Source organism: Myotis davidii, unplaced genomic scaffold, assembly GCF_000327345.1.
Source record: "Myotis davidii unplaced genomic scaffold, ASM32734v1 scaffold355, whole genome shotgun sequence".
Classification (NCBI taxonomy): Eukaryota; Metazoa; Chordata; class Mammalia; order Chiroptera; family Vespertilionidae; genus Myotis; species Myotis davidii.
In genome coordinates, this window is record NW_006286818.1 from 301614 (window position 1) to 316164 (window position 14551).

The 14551-nt window shown below is 52.6% G+C and overlaps 1 protein-coding gene and 1 long non-coding RNA gene across 4 annotated transcripts in view; one reads left to right on the top strand and one right to left on the bottom strand.

The window, feature by feature from the left end:
- The window catches only part of POU2F3 (POU class 2 homeobox 3), a 90082-nt gene that overhangs the window by 34151 nt on the left and 41380 nt on the right, over positions 1 to 14551 (bottom strand). The window contains exon 1 of one of the 3 annotated variants that reach the window (XM_015560646.1): positions 12890 to 12959. The exons of the other annotated variants lie outside the window; for them this stretch is intronic. Coding sequence (XP_015416132.1) covers positions 12890 to 12913 — 24 coding nt within the window. The 5' untranslated portion in view covers positions 12914 to 12959. Of the gene's footprint in view, positions 1 to 12889; positions 12960 to 14551 lie in introns of those variants that run through there. 3 annotated transcript variants of the gene reach the window in all.
- The window catches only part of LOC107182277, a 17004-nt gene continuing 11803 nt past the window's right edge, over positions 9351 to 14551 (top strand). Inside the window, exon 1 of the long non-coding RNA XR_001512991.1 lies at positions 9351 to 9360. This is a non-coding gene — a long non-coding RNA (uncharacterized LOC107182277). The remainder of the gene's footprint in view (positions 9361 to 14551) is intronic.

Below are 14551 nucleotides of genomic sequence, written 5' to 3' on the forward strand. Positions count from 1 at the left end.
GCCAGGAGGGTGGGGACCAGTGTCCACTCCCAGCTCCGGAGGCTGAGAGCTGCCCGGAGGCCCGAGTCACCCAACGAAGTGCCGCAGAGCCCTGGCCGGGCGGCCTCTCCCTCCCGGCGCACTTTCCGCGAAGCATCCCGCGGCGGGGCGGCCGGAACAGAGCCGGTGGCGGAAGGTGGGCCGGACACACCGCCCTCCTCCTGGCCCGGGGCTGGGGGCCTGGGGCGGGGCTGGGGCTCCGCTGCCCCTGACATTCCGCAGCCCCCGCCCCAGGGAGCACAGCCAGCAGGGATGGAGGCACCGCTGGGGATGGAAGCGATCAAAGCTGTTGTCCCAGTTGCATAACTCGTTTGTGGAAAATGTTTCATAAACATTTCACAAGAAGGAGAATTTCAAAGCACGAACATCTCCCAACCTGCCTTCAATTACAGGCAAGGTGTGTTTTTCTCTCTTTCTCCCCCTTCTATCTTTCTGCCCAGCAGGAGGAAGAGTTTCTGTTTTGTAACTGATTTAGAAAGGGTTGGCAAAGGTTGCTCACGAAAATATCCTAAAAATGTATTCCCAGTGGTGGAGTGGGGAGGCAGGTAATTCATCAGGTGGACAGGCTGGGAGAGCTGGGGAGATGGCCTCACCCAGCCTCGGTCTCCAGTCAGACCTGTGGCCGACCAGCCTGGACACACCTTTGCTGGAACCAACCCCCTGACAGCACCACTTCCAGGTAAAGGGGTGCAGCCAGCCAGGAGACACCCTCAATAGGCTTGTGGCTCCTCAGGAGGCGGGGGCCCCTGGGAGCTGCTACCTCCTGAAAAGGAACTTTCCAAATAAAAAAGTCCCTGCTTTTCTGGCTCACCCCTGCTCAGTCCTGTTATTAATGCAATGGCGTCAGTTCTTAGGACACAGCGTTGCTCATGCGAACATGTGTGAAACCCCATCATTTTAAGCCCCCTGGCATGTAAGTCCATGAATTCAAGTTTTAAAACTCTGGAAAAGGGGCTGTGCTCATGGAGAACACATTCTCTTGCTCTGGCCCGCTTGGCTCAGTGGTAGCGCATTGGCTTGTAGACTGAAGGGTCCCGGGTTTCATTCCTGGTCAGGGCACATGCCCAGGCTGCGGGCTCGATCCCCAGTAAGGGGGGTGTGTGTGCAGGAGGCAGCCGATCAATGATTCTCTCTCATCATTGATGTCTCTATCTCTCTGAAGTCAATAAAAATATGTGTGTATGTTTTTTAAAGAACACATTCTCGCATATGCCATGGTGCCCAGGCCTCGAATAACTGTACCCCTGTACTGCCCACCGCCTTCCTCGGACCCCACAGGCCCTGAGGTAGAGACTGGACTGACAGGTTCTCTCTGGTCCTGGTTCCCTTCGGGTTCTCCTGGGAACCTATCTGGGAGGCAGGCACAGAGCCATGGCTGTCCAGGGAGGAGGATCACACAGGGGTGCTGGTTGGCCCTTACAGAGGGCTGCTCTGCCCCCCCCAAAAGTGCAATGGCAAGAAGTAGGAGCACAGTGGGGGAGAGAAGTAGGAGTATGGAGGGGGAGAGAAGTAGGGGTACGGTGGGGGAGGGAAGTAGGGGTATGGAGGGAGAGGGAAGTAGGGGTATGGAGAGAGGGAAGTAGGGGTATGGTGGGGGAGGGAAGTAGGGGTATGGAGAGGGAGGGAAGTAGGGGTATGGAGAGGGAGGGAAGTAGGGGTATGGAGAGGGAGGGAAGTAGGGGTATGGAGAGGGAGGGAAGTAGGGGTATGGAGAGGGAGGGAAGTAGGGGTATGGAGAGGGAGGGAAGTAGGGGTATGGAGAGGGAGGGAAGTAGGGGTATGGAGAGGGAGGGAAGTAGGGGTATGGAGAGGGAGGGAAGTAGGGGTATGGAGAGGGAGGGAAGTAGGGGTATGGAGAGGGAGGGAAGTAGGGGTATGGAGAGGGAGGGAAGTAGGGGTATGGAGAGGGAGGGAAGTAGGGGTATGGAGAGGGAGGGAAGTAGGGGTATGGAGAGGGAGGGAAGTAGGGGTATGGAGAGGGAGGGAAGTAGGGGTATGGAGAGGGAGGGAAGTAGGGGTATGGAGAGGGAGGGAAGTAGGGGTATGGAGAGGGAGGGAAGTAGGGGTATGGAGAGGGAGGGAAGTAGGGGTATGGAGAGGGAGGGAAGTAGGGGTATGGAGAGGGAGGGAAGTAGGGGTATGGAGAGGGAGGGAAGTAGGGGTATGGAGAGGGAGGGAAGTAGGGGTATGGAGAGGGAGGGAAGTAGGGGTATGGAGAGGGAGGGAAGTAGGGGTATGGAGAGGGAGGGAAGTAGGGGTATGGAGAGGGAGGGAAGTAGGGGTATGGAGAGGGAGGGAAGTAGGGGTATGGAGAGGGAGGGAAGTAGGGGTATGGAGAGGGAGGGAAGTAGGGGTATGGAGAGGGAGGGAAGTAGGGGTATGGAGAGGGAGGGAAGTAGGGGTATGGAGAGGGAGGGAAGTAGGGGTATGGAGAGGGAGGGAAGTAGGGGTATGGAGAGGGAGGGAAGTAGGGGTATGGAGAGGGAGGGAAGTAGGGGTATGGAGAGGGAGGGAAGTAGGGGTATGGAGAGGGAGGGAAGTAGGGGTATGGAGAGGGAGGGAAGTAGGGGTATGGAGAGGGAGGGAAGTAGGGGTATGGAGAGGGAGGGAAGTAGGGGTATGGAGGGAGAGGGAAGTAGGGGTATGGAGAGAGGGAAGTAGGGGTATGGTGGGGGAGGGAAGTAGGGATATGGGGGGAGAGAAGTAGGGGTATGGAGGTAGAAAAGTAGGGGTATGGAGGGAGAGAAGTAGGGGTATGGAGGGGAGGGAGTAGGGGCGTGGTGGGGAGAGAATTAGGGGTATAGAGGGGGAGAGAATTAGGGGTAGAGGGGGGAGGGAGTAGGGGTAGAGAGGGGGAAGGAGTAGGGGTGTGGTGGGGAGAGAATTAGGGGTGTAGAGGGGGAGGGAGTAGGGGTGTGGTGGGGAGAGAAGTAGAGGTACAGTGCTGAGTGTTCTTGGAATCAAACTCTCAAAACTGTGTCTCAGCCTCTGGCTGGTCTGGGCGTCTGGTGAGTAGATGAGTCTGTCCTATCCCCGGTCTCCTGCCAAGAGGGCTCGCGTGTCCTTGCAGAGCAGGGGACCATGACAACAAAAGGCACCCAGCAAACCAGCACAACGCTCACCACCAACCCGGAGACCTGGCTTCACAGTCCATTCCTGCGTCTAACTCATCGCAGGGTCTAATATTAAATTAGTCATCTCTGTCGGCCTAGGCTACTCCTCCACGTTACAAAAGAAGTAAACTAGAAAGAATCGACTTGATCCATGTATAATGCATTAAAGAGAGAGTGGGAGCAGACTTGGGAGCCTCTGAGTCTGTGTGTCATATGACTAGACCCATTTTACAGATGATAAGACTGAGGCTTGGACATGTTAGGAAACTTGCTTTAAATACTGCTGATGTGATGAGACTGAGATTTCAACCCAAGTCTCCCTGTGCATGGACCTGACTCTCACTCACTGTGTGTGATGGAGTCATGGGAGCATAGACCCTTCCAGGTCGCTCAGTGTATAGTGCCGGCTGCAGGGCAGACACTCAGCAGGTGTGACCCCTTCCTTGCCCATTAGGACCGGATGAAATGTCAATTACTACCTGGTCCAAACGGTGAACGTTACAGCTCTGGCTCCTGATGACCAGCGAGGGGAACCACTTGCTCAGGATACACAGCTCGTGCCGCAGGTTGCCAGGCCAGCAAGGACGGGCCTCCTAACTCCCCACCCTCCGTGCAGCCCACTCCCAGCACTATGGCTCTCCCTCCTCTGTCCAGCACGCTGAGAGCTGGGCACTGTGGCCTGGCCCCTCTCCTCTGTCCAGCACGCTGAGAGCTGGGCACTGTGGCCCCCCTCCTCTGTCCAGCACGCTGAGAGCTGTCGACGCAGGCTCTGTAACTGCTCACAAGGCCCTGACCCCATTGCTCTAATGAGGGTTAACCTCAGTCAAAAGAAAAGGCGCCACTCAGATTCTCAGTTGCTATCCTGGGTGAGGTTTGCATATAGACACAACATACATGGAGTTGCTATGACAACAGAATGGACTTGGCCCGAGAGCCAGCATTGTGTGTTTCCTCGACTCTCCCTCCCTCATCATGAGGAAGGTGGTGGAGAGGGGACAGAGAAGGCTCAGTCATGCCCTGACGTCCCCGTCTCAGTGTGTATTTTATTTATTTATTTATGTACTTACTTATTATTTTAAAAACATATTTTTATTGATTTTCAGAGAGGAAGGGAGAGAGAGCGGGAGAGATATCAATGATGAGAGAGAATCATTGACCAGCTGCCCCCTGTACACCCCGGGCCTGTGCCCTGCCCAGAAGTGAACCCGGGACCCATCCCTTCGGACCACAGGCCACGACGCTCTACACTGAGTCAAACCAGCCAGAGCTCAGTGTATCTCATTAATGACAATTTCCAAAGGACACTAATGAAAGACAGGGAAGACACCCTGCTCCGCACACACACACCGCCAGCTTGTGTTTGTAAAGTGCTACGCAGATTGTTCCATGAGCATCAGCTCGAGAGAAAGAGTAACTTATCTTTAGCAAGTTAGAGATTTACACACACTTTCAAATGCATTGTCATGTATTCCTCAAGATAATTCACTGAGAGAAATAACCTATCAAACTGTTCTTACAGATGTAGCAGCCATGACAAGGAGACTCTCGGAGCAGGCCCGCAGCCAGGGGAGAGGCCCCGACATCCCGCTGGGCTTGGGCCTCCAGACCCTCCCTCTCCTGCCTCCACTAGTCTAGGGGCAGTCCCCGCCCCAGGAACTTTCCACCCAGCAATGTGCTATTGGCACATCTCTCCGCTGTGCCCGTGTTTTCACGTGTAGAGCTCCCTTGGTAGCAAGCGCAGCCTGGGCAGGCACATGTGTGGGACCTACATCGCTGTTGAAATCCAGTTCGCAGCAGGTCTGTGGGATTCCCTTGGCCTTTCCTGGAGACTGCTGTGACCTGGAGGCTGGCCCTCAGAGGCTCACACTGGCTAGAAACACAAGCGGGTGGTTTTCTCGGGAATTTTGTCCTGAAGCGGAGATCCCCGGGGAGTCTCTCTGATGGGCTCTGGCCCAGGTGGCCTGCTGGGAACACACATTCCTCCCCCTTAACGGTCTTCTTCCCAGTTCAGCTTATTTCATTTTTTAAAAATATATTTTTATTAATTTCCAGGAGGAAGGGAGAGGAAGAGGGAGAGATAGAAACATCAATGATGAGAGAGAATCATGGATCAGCTACCTCCGACACACCCCACACTGGGGATCGAGCCCACAACCCAGGCGTGTGCCCTGACTGGGAATGGAACTGTGACCTTCTGGTTCATAGGTCGACACTCAACCACTGCGCCATGCCAGTTGGGCCCAGTTCAATTTAGTTCAACAAAGATTTAGTATGTGCCTGCTGTATACAAAGAGAAACTAGGCACACAAAGACGAATAAGAACTTTCCAGATAAATTAGAAGAGGACAAGTAGAAAAGCAATCACCAGCCTAGCTGGTGTGCTCAGTGGATAGAGCGTGGGCCTGTGGACTGAAGTCCCGGGTTCGATTCCAGTCAAGGGCACATGCCCGGGTTGTGGGCTCCATCCCAATCCCCAGTGGGGGGCGTGCAGGAGGCAGCTGATCCATGATTCTCTCTCATCATTGATGTTTATCTCCCTCTCTTCCTTCCTCTCTGAGATCAATATAAAAAAAATTTTATTTTTTAAAAAAAGAAAGAACAGCCATCACCTCCGGCACATGCTGGGAGCAATGAGAAGTGTGCCGGGGCCAGCAGGGAGGCTGTGGCCACTCTGCTGGGCGGACCCTTTCCAGCTCCTCCAAACAGTCCTCCTCAGCAGCCCAGGAGCGTGCGTCTGGTCACAGAGGCGGGAAAGCGCCTCCCGTTCAGGAGGATGGGCGGGTCAGCGGGGGCCCACCACAGAGCCCATGTGCCAGGCAGAGGCGCTTACGGGAGGAAATGTGAGTCCAGGGAGCGCCACGGGAGGTTTTGTAGTTCAGTGCTGGTGACAGCTGTGCGCGCTGTACACAGGGAACCAGTTAAGAGCTATTTCCTGCAATTGCCATGTAAGACTGAGGAGGACACGCCCGAGGCCAGGGTAACAGGAATGGAGCGGAGACAGAGGAAGAGTTTCTAGGAGAGAAAGTGTATTTCTGCCCCTAAAGGCTCACCCTTTACAACAGAGAAGGACTGTTTCCCTGGGACGCTCTGCCACATGCCTGCAGGACTGGAAGCCCCCAGCCAACCAGACCGCTCGGAGCAGATGGAGGGATGCACGTGGGGTCTAGAAGGTCTTCACTTTCTAGATCCCACATTTCTGCTATATTCAATGGCAGAAAGCTTATCATTAATTTTAAAGTGGAAAAAATAAGATTAAAAAATAGTCAGCACTGAAAATATGATATGTATAGAATTTTTCAGTGTACAACGCGGTGTAGAGTATTTCTTTACACCACGTTATCTGAGTAAACACACATGGTCATGCAGCTGTGCAGAATGTACAGTGTGTGTGTATGTGCATGTGTGTTTTTTAGCGATAATGGGGATCCAACCTGCTGGCTCCTTGCATCCTGAGTCCCTGCTTGCAGCAGCCACACCTGGAAGGTGGCCTGCACACCTCACACAGGTGTTTTTGTGACGCTCTACAGCTTACAGAACACTTTTAAACACATCATTTTGGTTCATTTTCAGAATATTTCCATGAGATTAAAAAGGCAGACAAAAGCATTGGCCTGCAAAACTGAAGGGTCCCGGGTTCAATTCCAGTCAAGGGCATGTACCTAAGTCGCAGGCTTGATCCCTGGCCCTGGTGAGGCATGTGTGGGAGGCAACCAATCAATGTGTCTCTCACATCGATGTTTCTCTCTCTCTGTCTCTCCCCCTCTCTTCCACTCTCTGTAAAAATCAATGGAAAAATATCCTTGGCTGAAGATAACAGAAAAAAAAAGGCAGACGATGCCGTTACTGTTTACAGAGGAGGAAAACGAGGCTCACAAAGGGGGGGCATTTATCCACGGCCATTAGCAAGAGAGCTATGGTCTGAACCCATGTCATCTTTAAATTCAGCACACCTTTCAAACTGCTAGGCTTTTCTGAGGAAGCCTTCCCAAATAAGTGGGTTTTCAGTCTCTGCAAGCCCTTTGTTTCAGTGCGGGATGCCTGCTGGTCGGTGCTATGTTGAGGAGCGATCTTGCTCAAAGGGAGTGTACACAGTTCTGCTTTCCCCTGAAGAGCACCCGAGCGAGAATTCAGGCCATGACTCAGGCCATGACTGGGAGCTCCTTTCAAAAGTGCCCAGGCCTGTGGGGTCACTGGCGCATCTGGCCTCTCCCCTGTGGCCCTAAATTGCTTTTGTGGCAGCTCTGTTTTTGCCAGGTTTTTTACCTCTTTCTCACAACCAGGTCTTGCACTTGCTACTGGTGTGCTTGCCGCTAGCATGCCCATATTCCACCTCAAATTTGCAGCTTTTATTTGCTAAGTAGGGTGGAAAAGTCAGATAAGTAAGCTCTTACAACTGTTTCTAAAATAAAAATTTAAGGCCTGGCTGGCATGGCTCAGTGGTTGAGCATCAACCTATGGCCCAGGAGGTCACAGTTTGAATCCGGTCAGGCTATATGTCTGGGTTATGGACTCATTCCCTAGTATGGGGTGTGCAGGAGGCAGCCAATCAATGATTCTCTCTCATCACTGATGTTTTTATTTCCTTCCCTCTCTCCCTCTCCCTTCCTTTCTGAAATCAATAAATATATACACACTTAAAAATAAAATAAAATAAAAATGTAAGGTTCTGAGAAAGGCCTTGGCTTGAGGTCTCATTTGCTTCCTCCTGATCCTTGGCTGGGCTCTAGTTGGCAAGGCTCTCAGGTCAGTGAGGCATGAAACAGCGCGCTCTCTCTCTCTCTCTCTCTCTCTCCAATGGGCTTGCTCTCTGGTTTAATTTCTGGTGAGGGCACTCTTACCTGTTACCCTCGTTAGCCTGGGACAGGGCTCCAGGCACAACGGAGGATTAAACCCACACAACTGACAGTGTCAGCTCAGTTCTCTAGGGCTGGGAGCAGCTAACAAATGTGCCACCAAAGCCAAGTGCCCCTGAGCCGAGGTTCTCCCACAGTCTGCTCCTCACGTGCAAAGGGAGCTGACCTCTGAGTCCTGCAGGTCTCGCGGTGAGGGCTGGCTGTCAGAGCGCTTTCCTTTTTTCCAACAACACAATCCGAGATGCTGATCTGCACATTTACTGCCCAGAAGCCGTGTGCTGCTGATCACGCCTGCCATGGAGCCAGGCCCATTAAATATATAGAGAATAACACGTAACCACATTCAACAGTCCTGGAACACAGGAAACTGGGTGCCGAGGGATTTCCCAAAGGCCATATGGCTATGAAGTCGCAGAGTTTGAATTTGAACTTGGGTCTGACTGGATCCAGAATTTATTCTCTTTTACCATATCACACGGACTTAAAAATGACGACTGGCTCATTTCCTTTAATATGGAGTTCCTGGAAATGAAGACGGGGTGCATGCTGTAATTATTGTACAGTGTATGTCTGTATCCTCCCCGGAGGTCAAGGTAGGGGCGTCTGAGCGGAGGCCAGGTTAACCGGCATGGCCACTGCCACCGGTGAGAGGCGCGGGGGAAGAGGCAGCGGCTCAGGCTCACGCAGAGAACCTCTGCACAAGGAGCAGAGCAGCTGGCACCTTGCACAAAGACATCAAATTTTTTTAAGCTTGAAGATATAAAAGGAACAGAAGAAAGTAATAAGATAGAACATAGGAGTCCATGTAAAACTCCTTTACTTACAATGTGAACACTAACTGTTCAAGTGAAGGCAGCACTTTTATATTTAAAAAGACTTGAGGGCCAGTGTGGCTCCATGGGTAGAGCGTCGACCTGTGGACCGAAGGGTCCCGGGTTCAATTCCAGTTAAGGACATGCACCTCATTGCAGGTTCCTTCCGGCCTGGGCCCTGGTTGGGGCATGTGCAGGAGGCAGCCAATCTATGTGGCTCTCTCACATTGATGTTTCTCTGTCTTTCCCTCTCTCTTCTACTTTCTCTAAAAATCAATGGAAAATGTCCTTGAGTGAAGATTAACAAAATAATAAATAAATAAATAAGTAAATAAATAAATAAATAAATAAATAAAATGGCTGGAGAGGTGCTCACTGACCCTGAGCGATGGGATAATCACGAAGGACCTGCAGCAGAGACGGTGCTCATGGCAGCAGGACCACAGGAGGGTCCCTGAGGAGAGGTCCACTGCGCCCTTCCCTGCTCTGGGCACCACAGGAATCAGGCACAGTAAGAACAGCGAGGAACAGAGGCATGAACAGGTGGTCCCACCGTGCTCTGGGCTCGCCATCCGAGTATTGAATGTTGTGCGCTTGCGGGTGCTAAAGAGGGTGACTGGTGCCCGAAACATATGCATATAGAAGGATGTTAAGGTACAAACAAGTCTAAGGAGTTCACCATATTTTGTTTAAAATACTTGAGGCAACCTAATGTCCATCGAGAGTGCAATTGAAAAGTAAAATTAAAACAATAGGGTAGTATGTGGTCATTCACAAAAATGATACAATTTTCTAGGTTCTGCCATGCAACAATTTATACATGTTATTTGTAAGTTTAAAAAGAAAGTTGCACATTGTTCAATTTATGCATATCCTATATAATAGAAGCTAATATGCTAAGTGTCCAGTTGACCAGTTGGCCTTTCAAACAAACAAAGCGTAATATGCTAATGAGATGCTAAGGCCGTTCAACCGCTTGCTATGAGGTGTACTGACCACCAGGGGCCAGACGCTCTGACCGGTAGGTTATCTTGCTCCTGGGGTCTGGCTGGTCGGGACTGAGCCAGAAGGGCTGGACGTGCCCTGGAGCCCTCCAGTGGTCCCTCCCTGGCTGGCCAACCTCCCAAGTCCTTCCCCAGCCCTGATCATGCCCAGTGGGGTCCCTTGGCCTGGCCTGAACACAATACAGGACCCCTCGGGGGATGTTGGAGAGCTGGTTTTGGCCTGATCCCACAGGCCAGGCTGAGGGACCCCACTGGTGCACGAATTCGTGCACCGGGCCTCTAGTATACATATATGTACCTAGATGCATTTTTAAAACTTCACAAACATTTCTACATTTTCATTTGTACCCATATTTCTGCAAGCGCAGAGAGAGAAGTCACACACACACACACACACACACACACACACACACACACACTACTATGATAACAGGAGTGGCCTCGTTCTGAGACTGAACAGGGATCAAAAGTCTTCTATTTTATCTCTGTTGTGACTTTTTCCCACACAGAGAAGTACTCCTGTGTCATGTGTATACGTGCGCTAAGTGAGGCCTCAGGAGCTTGCTGTGCGGACTCATGAGGATCTCTGGGTATTTATGTAGGTTTGGGTGTGACGGCTCTCCTCACATAGTGAAGGGCCACCCCGTGAAGGGGATGGATGAGGACCTGGGGCTGCCCCAGGAGTGATCACCTCAGGGAGGGTAGTCCGGGGCCCACTGGGACAAGAATAGCCCTGATATTGCAGTGCCTCAGCCAGGAGCAGGCTTCATCGGGGAGTGAGTGGGATTCCTGGGGGAGCTCTGGCAGAGACAGGGTGTCAGTGGAAGAGCAGATGCACCAGAGGCAGGCTGGGCTAGAATCGCCGGTTCCTAGGACTTTGAGGTTCCTGACAAGCAAATCTTATTTTTTTATTTTCTTTGGAAGTTCAGATAGGATTGTTTTATTTTGCCAAATAAGAGTATTTTGAAATATATATATTTTTATTGACTTCAGAGAGGGAGGAAGAGACAGCTAGAAACATCAATGATGAGAGAGAATCATTGGTTGGTTGCCCCCTGCAGGCCCCACACTGGATATCGAGCCTGCAACCCAGGCACATGCCCTGACTGGGAATCGAACCTGAGTTCTCTTGGTCCATGGGATGACGCTCAATCCACTGAGCCACCACAGCCGGGCCCAAATAAGAATATCAAAGTAACTAATTTCTACTCAGACTATCATTTAATTATGTACAATTAACATTTTAACATTAAAAATAAAAAAATCCCATGTTGTAAAATTGAATATACAAATTTATTAAAAATTGCTATATTTTCTTTTATTTTTTAATGCTTTTATTGATTTTATTTTGAGAGAGAGAGGAAGGGAGAGGGAAAGAAACACCCCTCAGCTGCCTCCTGCATGCCCCCCACCCAGGAATGTGCCCGTCTGGGAATCAAACTGCGACCTCCTAGTTCATGGGACCATGCTCAACCAACTGAACCATCTGGCCAGGCCGCTACATTTTCTTTTAAAATGTCACTGCAGCCAGTGACACCTTGTCTGAGGCATTACATTATGAACATATAAGTGTGTCAATACACAGGGCAGAAGGCGGAGGAGGAAAGCCGTGGGTCAGACACCAAGAGTCTGTGGGGCTGAGGACAGATGACCTGCGGGACCTTCCCCTGGGAGTCTGCGTGTCTTTGACTCACCCCAGGGTTAGAGGCTCAAATCTGTCTCCATCATTTATGAAAAACAAAGTCGCCGTGACACCAGGTGTCACAGGCATCCCGGCCCCTCGTTCCCATTCACTGGGCCCGAGGAGACAGCTCTGGGAAGGCCACCTGCTGCGGCTTCACGGAGCCGCTTGCTGCTGAACTCCCATACTCGGGGTTTAGAAACCGGGCTGCTCAAAGCCCTGTGTGCAGCCGGGACCTGGAGAGGGGCCCGCGCCCTGAGCAACCACTGAGCCAGCGGCTGAGACACTCAGCCAGCAGCTCCTGGCTGGGCAGGAGAGCGGGGGTGGGGCTATTTACGCAGGGACTGGCTGGGGCCCTCTGCACACCCTATTTTCATAGACCGACAGGCACACCTGCCTGGGAAGAGGGTGTGTGCAGATCACGGACCACAGGAAGACAGCAGGGCGTCGAGCAGTGTGAAGAGCAGAAGACCCGCAGAGCAGAGGCAGGCACCCAGGTGGGGGGTGGGCGGGTAGGCTCATTCCAACCACCCGTCAGGCCGTTGGTTTAGGAAACATGTATTGAATGTCCGCTCTGTGCCAGGCCCTGCTGCACTATAACAATAAACTATAGATCTTCCCTCAAACGCTTCCCAGCCCGTCGGGGAGGCGGACTACCCAGTAGGAGCTATCACGCTGAGGAAGAGGAGAGCTGGTCTCCCGGGCTGCGTGGAGAGATGAACAAGAGCCTGACAGGAAGATGGGGGCCAGGGGGAGGGGGAGGCTGGTGCCCAGGCCCATTCACACCAGTCAAATGCCTGTCCAGTTCCCTGCTCCAGGCACCGCCGTCGTTTCAAAGAGGACTCTCGTTGCTTCTTACGACACCCAGGTGGCACTTGGCAGTCCTTAGGAATAGGGATTCGGGCACCTGGAGGCCTCTGGTGAAGTTGGACTCCCCAGATCCTGCCCCTGAAAGGCCTGCCTAAGCAGGATGGGCTGCCCCCGAGAATGCTGGGCCCTGGCCAGGTCCCCAGTTCGCAGGCGGAGTCCCACTCCAGGTCCTGCCACCTCGCTCTATGCCAGAAAAGCGTCTCCCAGGCCCCAGGCAAGCCCGGCGCTGGCGCTGCCCCACCAGCCAGGAGCTGCCCTCTGGGCCATAGGCTGATGCAGGGGAAGCACCAATCCTCAGGGAGGAAGTTGGTTCTGGTTCAGAGAGAGGAAATGAGAAGACGCCTCCTCTGGGAAGCTGACTGTCCCCTCCAGGCCTGGCATGAACCCTCTCCTCTTACCAGCATGAGGGGCAAGTCCTCTCCTCGGACCCCCAAAGGAATCACGCTTACCCCTACTGACTGGTGCTCTCACCTTCCAGGCCCCAGTGCACCAGCTCACAGTGGCCTACAAAGCCCACCTCCAGGCCCTCACATGGTCCCATCCACAGCCATGGGCTCACTCTGAGGGTCCTGGTCAGGTTCACACACTTTCTTTGCGACGATGTCCTCAGGGGGAAGCAGGTGAATATACAGCCCACTGTAAGCCGACCCTATGGATGCCTCTCACTGACCATCAACAGGCGTTCTCTGTCCTCTGGAAAGACGCAGAACATCCCTTTAAAGAACAGGCTCTGGTGGTGAACAGCGTGGAATTTAGCTGATGAAACTGACTTACGCACAACATTTCAAAAACCACTCTTAGGTTCAGAGAGGCCGGGCTGTGCACCTGCCCAGACCAAGCCTGCCTGGTTCCAATGCTGCTCAGAGCTGGGCTGAGCCGGGGAGGCACAGGGAAGACGCGGACAGACGCGAAGGACAGCACCGGGAGAGCCTGAGGGCGATGCTCGCTAGGAAAGGCCCCCAGAGCCCTCAGGGGCCGAGTGGGAGAAAAGGGGGAACCGAGCCACTTCGATGTGAGATGTGAGCGGGTAGCTAAGAGTGATACTGTTGCCATAGCAACACTAGCTGTTTGTAAATTGTTTTAATTTTATTTATTTATTTATTGTTAATCCTCACCCACAGAAATTTTCCATTGATTTTTTAGAGAGAGTGGAAAGGAGAGGGAAACACAGAGAGAAATATCGGTGTGAGAGAAACACATCAGTTGGCTGCCGCCTGTCCACACCCCGACCAGGGCCTGGGCCAGTAAGGAGCCTGCAACTGAGGCAGGTGCCCTTGACCAGAATCAAACCTGGGACCCTTTGGTCCTCAGGCTGATGCTCTATCCATCGAGCCACACAGGTCAGGGCAACCATAGTTCATGTCAACTGAGCATGTACTATGTCCCAAACACTTTCCATTCAAGATCTTATTTAATTCCCCTCCTCAAAGCACTGTGAGGTTGACGCTAAGATTTCTGCCCATTTCACAGATGCAGAAATGGAGGCTGGAGAGGATGAGGGGGCTTACCCAGCTCCTGCTGGTGGAGCCAAAATTCAAGTTCAGGTCTGCCTGTGTGATGGCAGAGCTGGACTCTGACCACTCTGACCAGGGACAGCAGCACAGGTGCCAGGGCCGTCTGTGGGGAACTCTTAGGGATGTCAGCGGCCTGGGAGGCAAGGGATTTCAGTGGCCACAGGGGAGGGGCGTCCTGACAGCAGCTCCGGACAGAGCAGCAGAGGTCAGGGCCGCGTGGGGGGCGGGGGGGCAGCACGTTAGTAGGAGAAAGTGGATCTGGAGACGACAGGCCGGCCCGGAACATGGCGCCTAGGATCGAGTGGGTGGCACCGAATAAAGATGCATGGAGGACGTGCCACCTTTTCCCATCTGCGCCTCTGCCCCTTCATCTGTCCCAGGGGGACCCTCCCACGCTTCCGTCGCGGCGAGAGGAACGCCCATTGGCTTCCTGCGCCCGGCGGCCGTGTTGTTTTAACGTTCTATTTGCTTGCAATTCAAGTGTTCCATATCCATCACTGAAGAATTCCATAGTTTAGTATTGAGAATTCTTAGAACAGTAACTGCATTTAGAGAGTGTTCTGAGATCTATTAACTTGTATTCTTACGTTTTCTAAGGAGATTCCTTAGAAACTCCAACAGATTGATGGGAACATAAAAGGTAAACACTAAACTGGTTGTGTAAC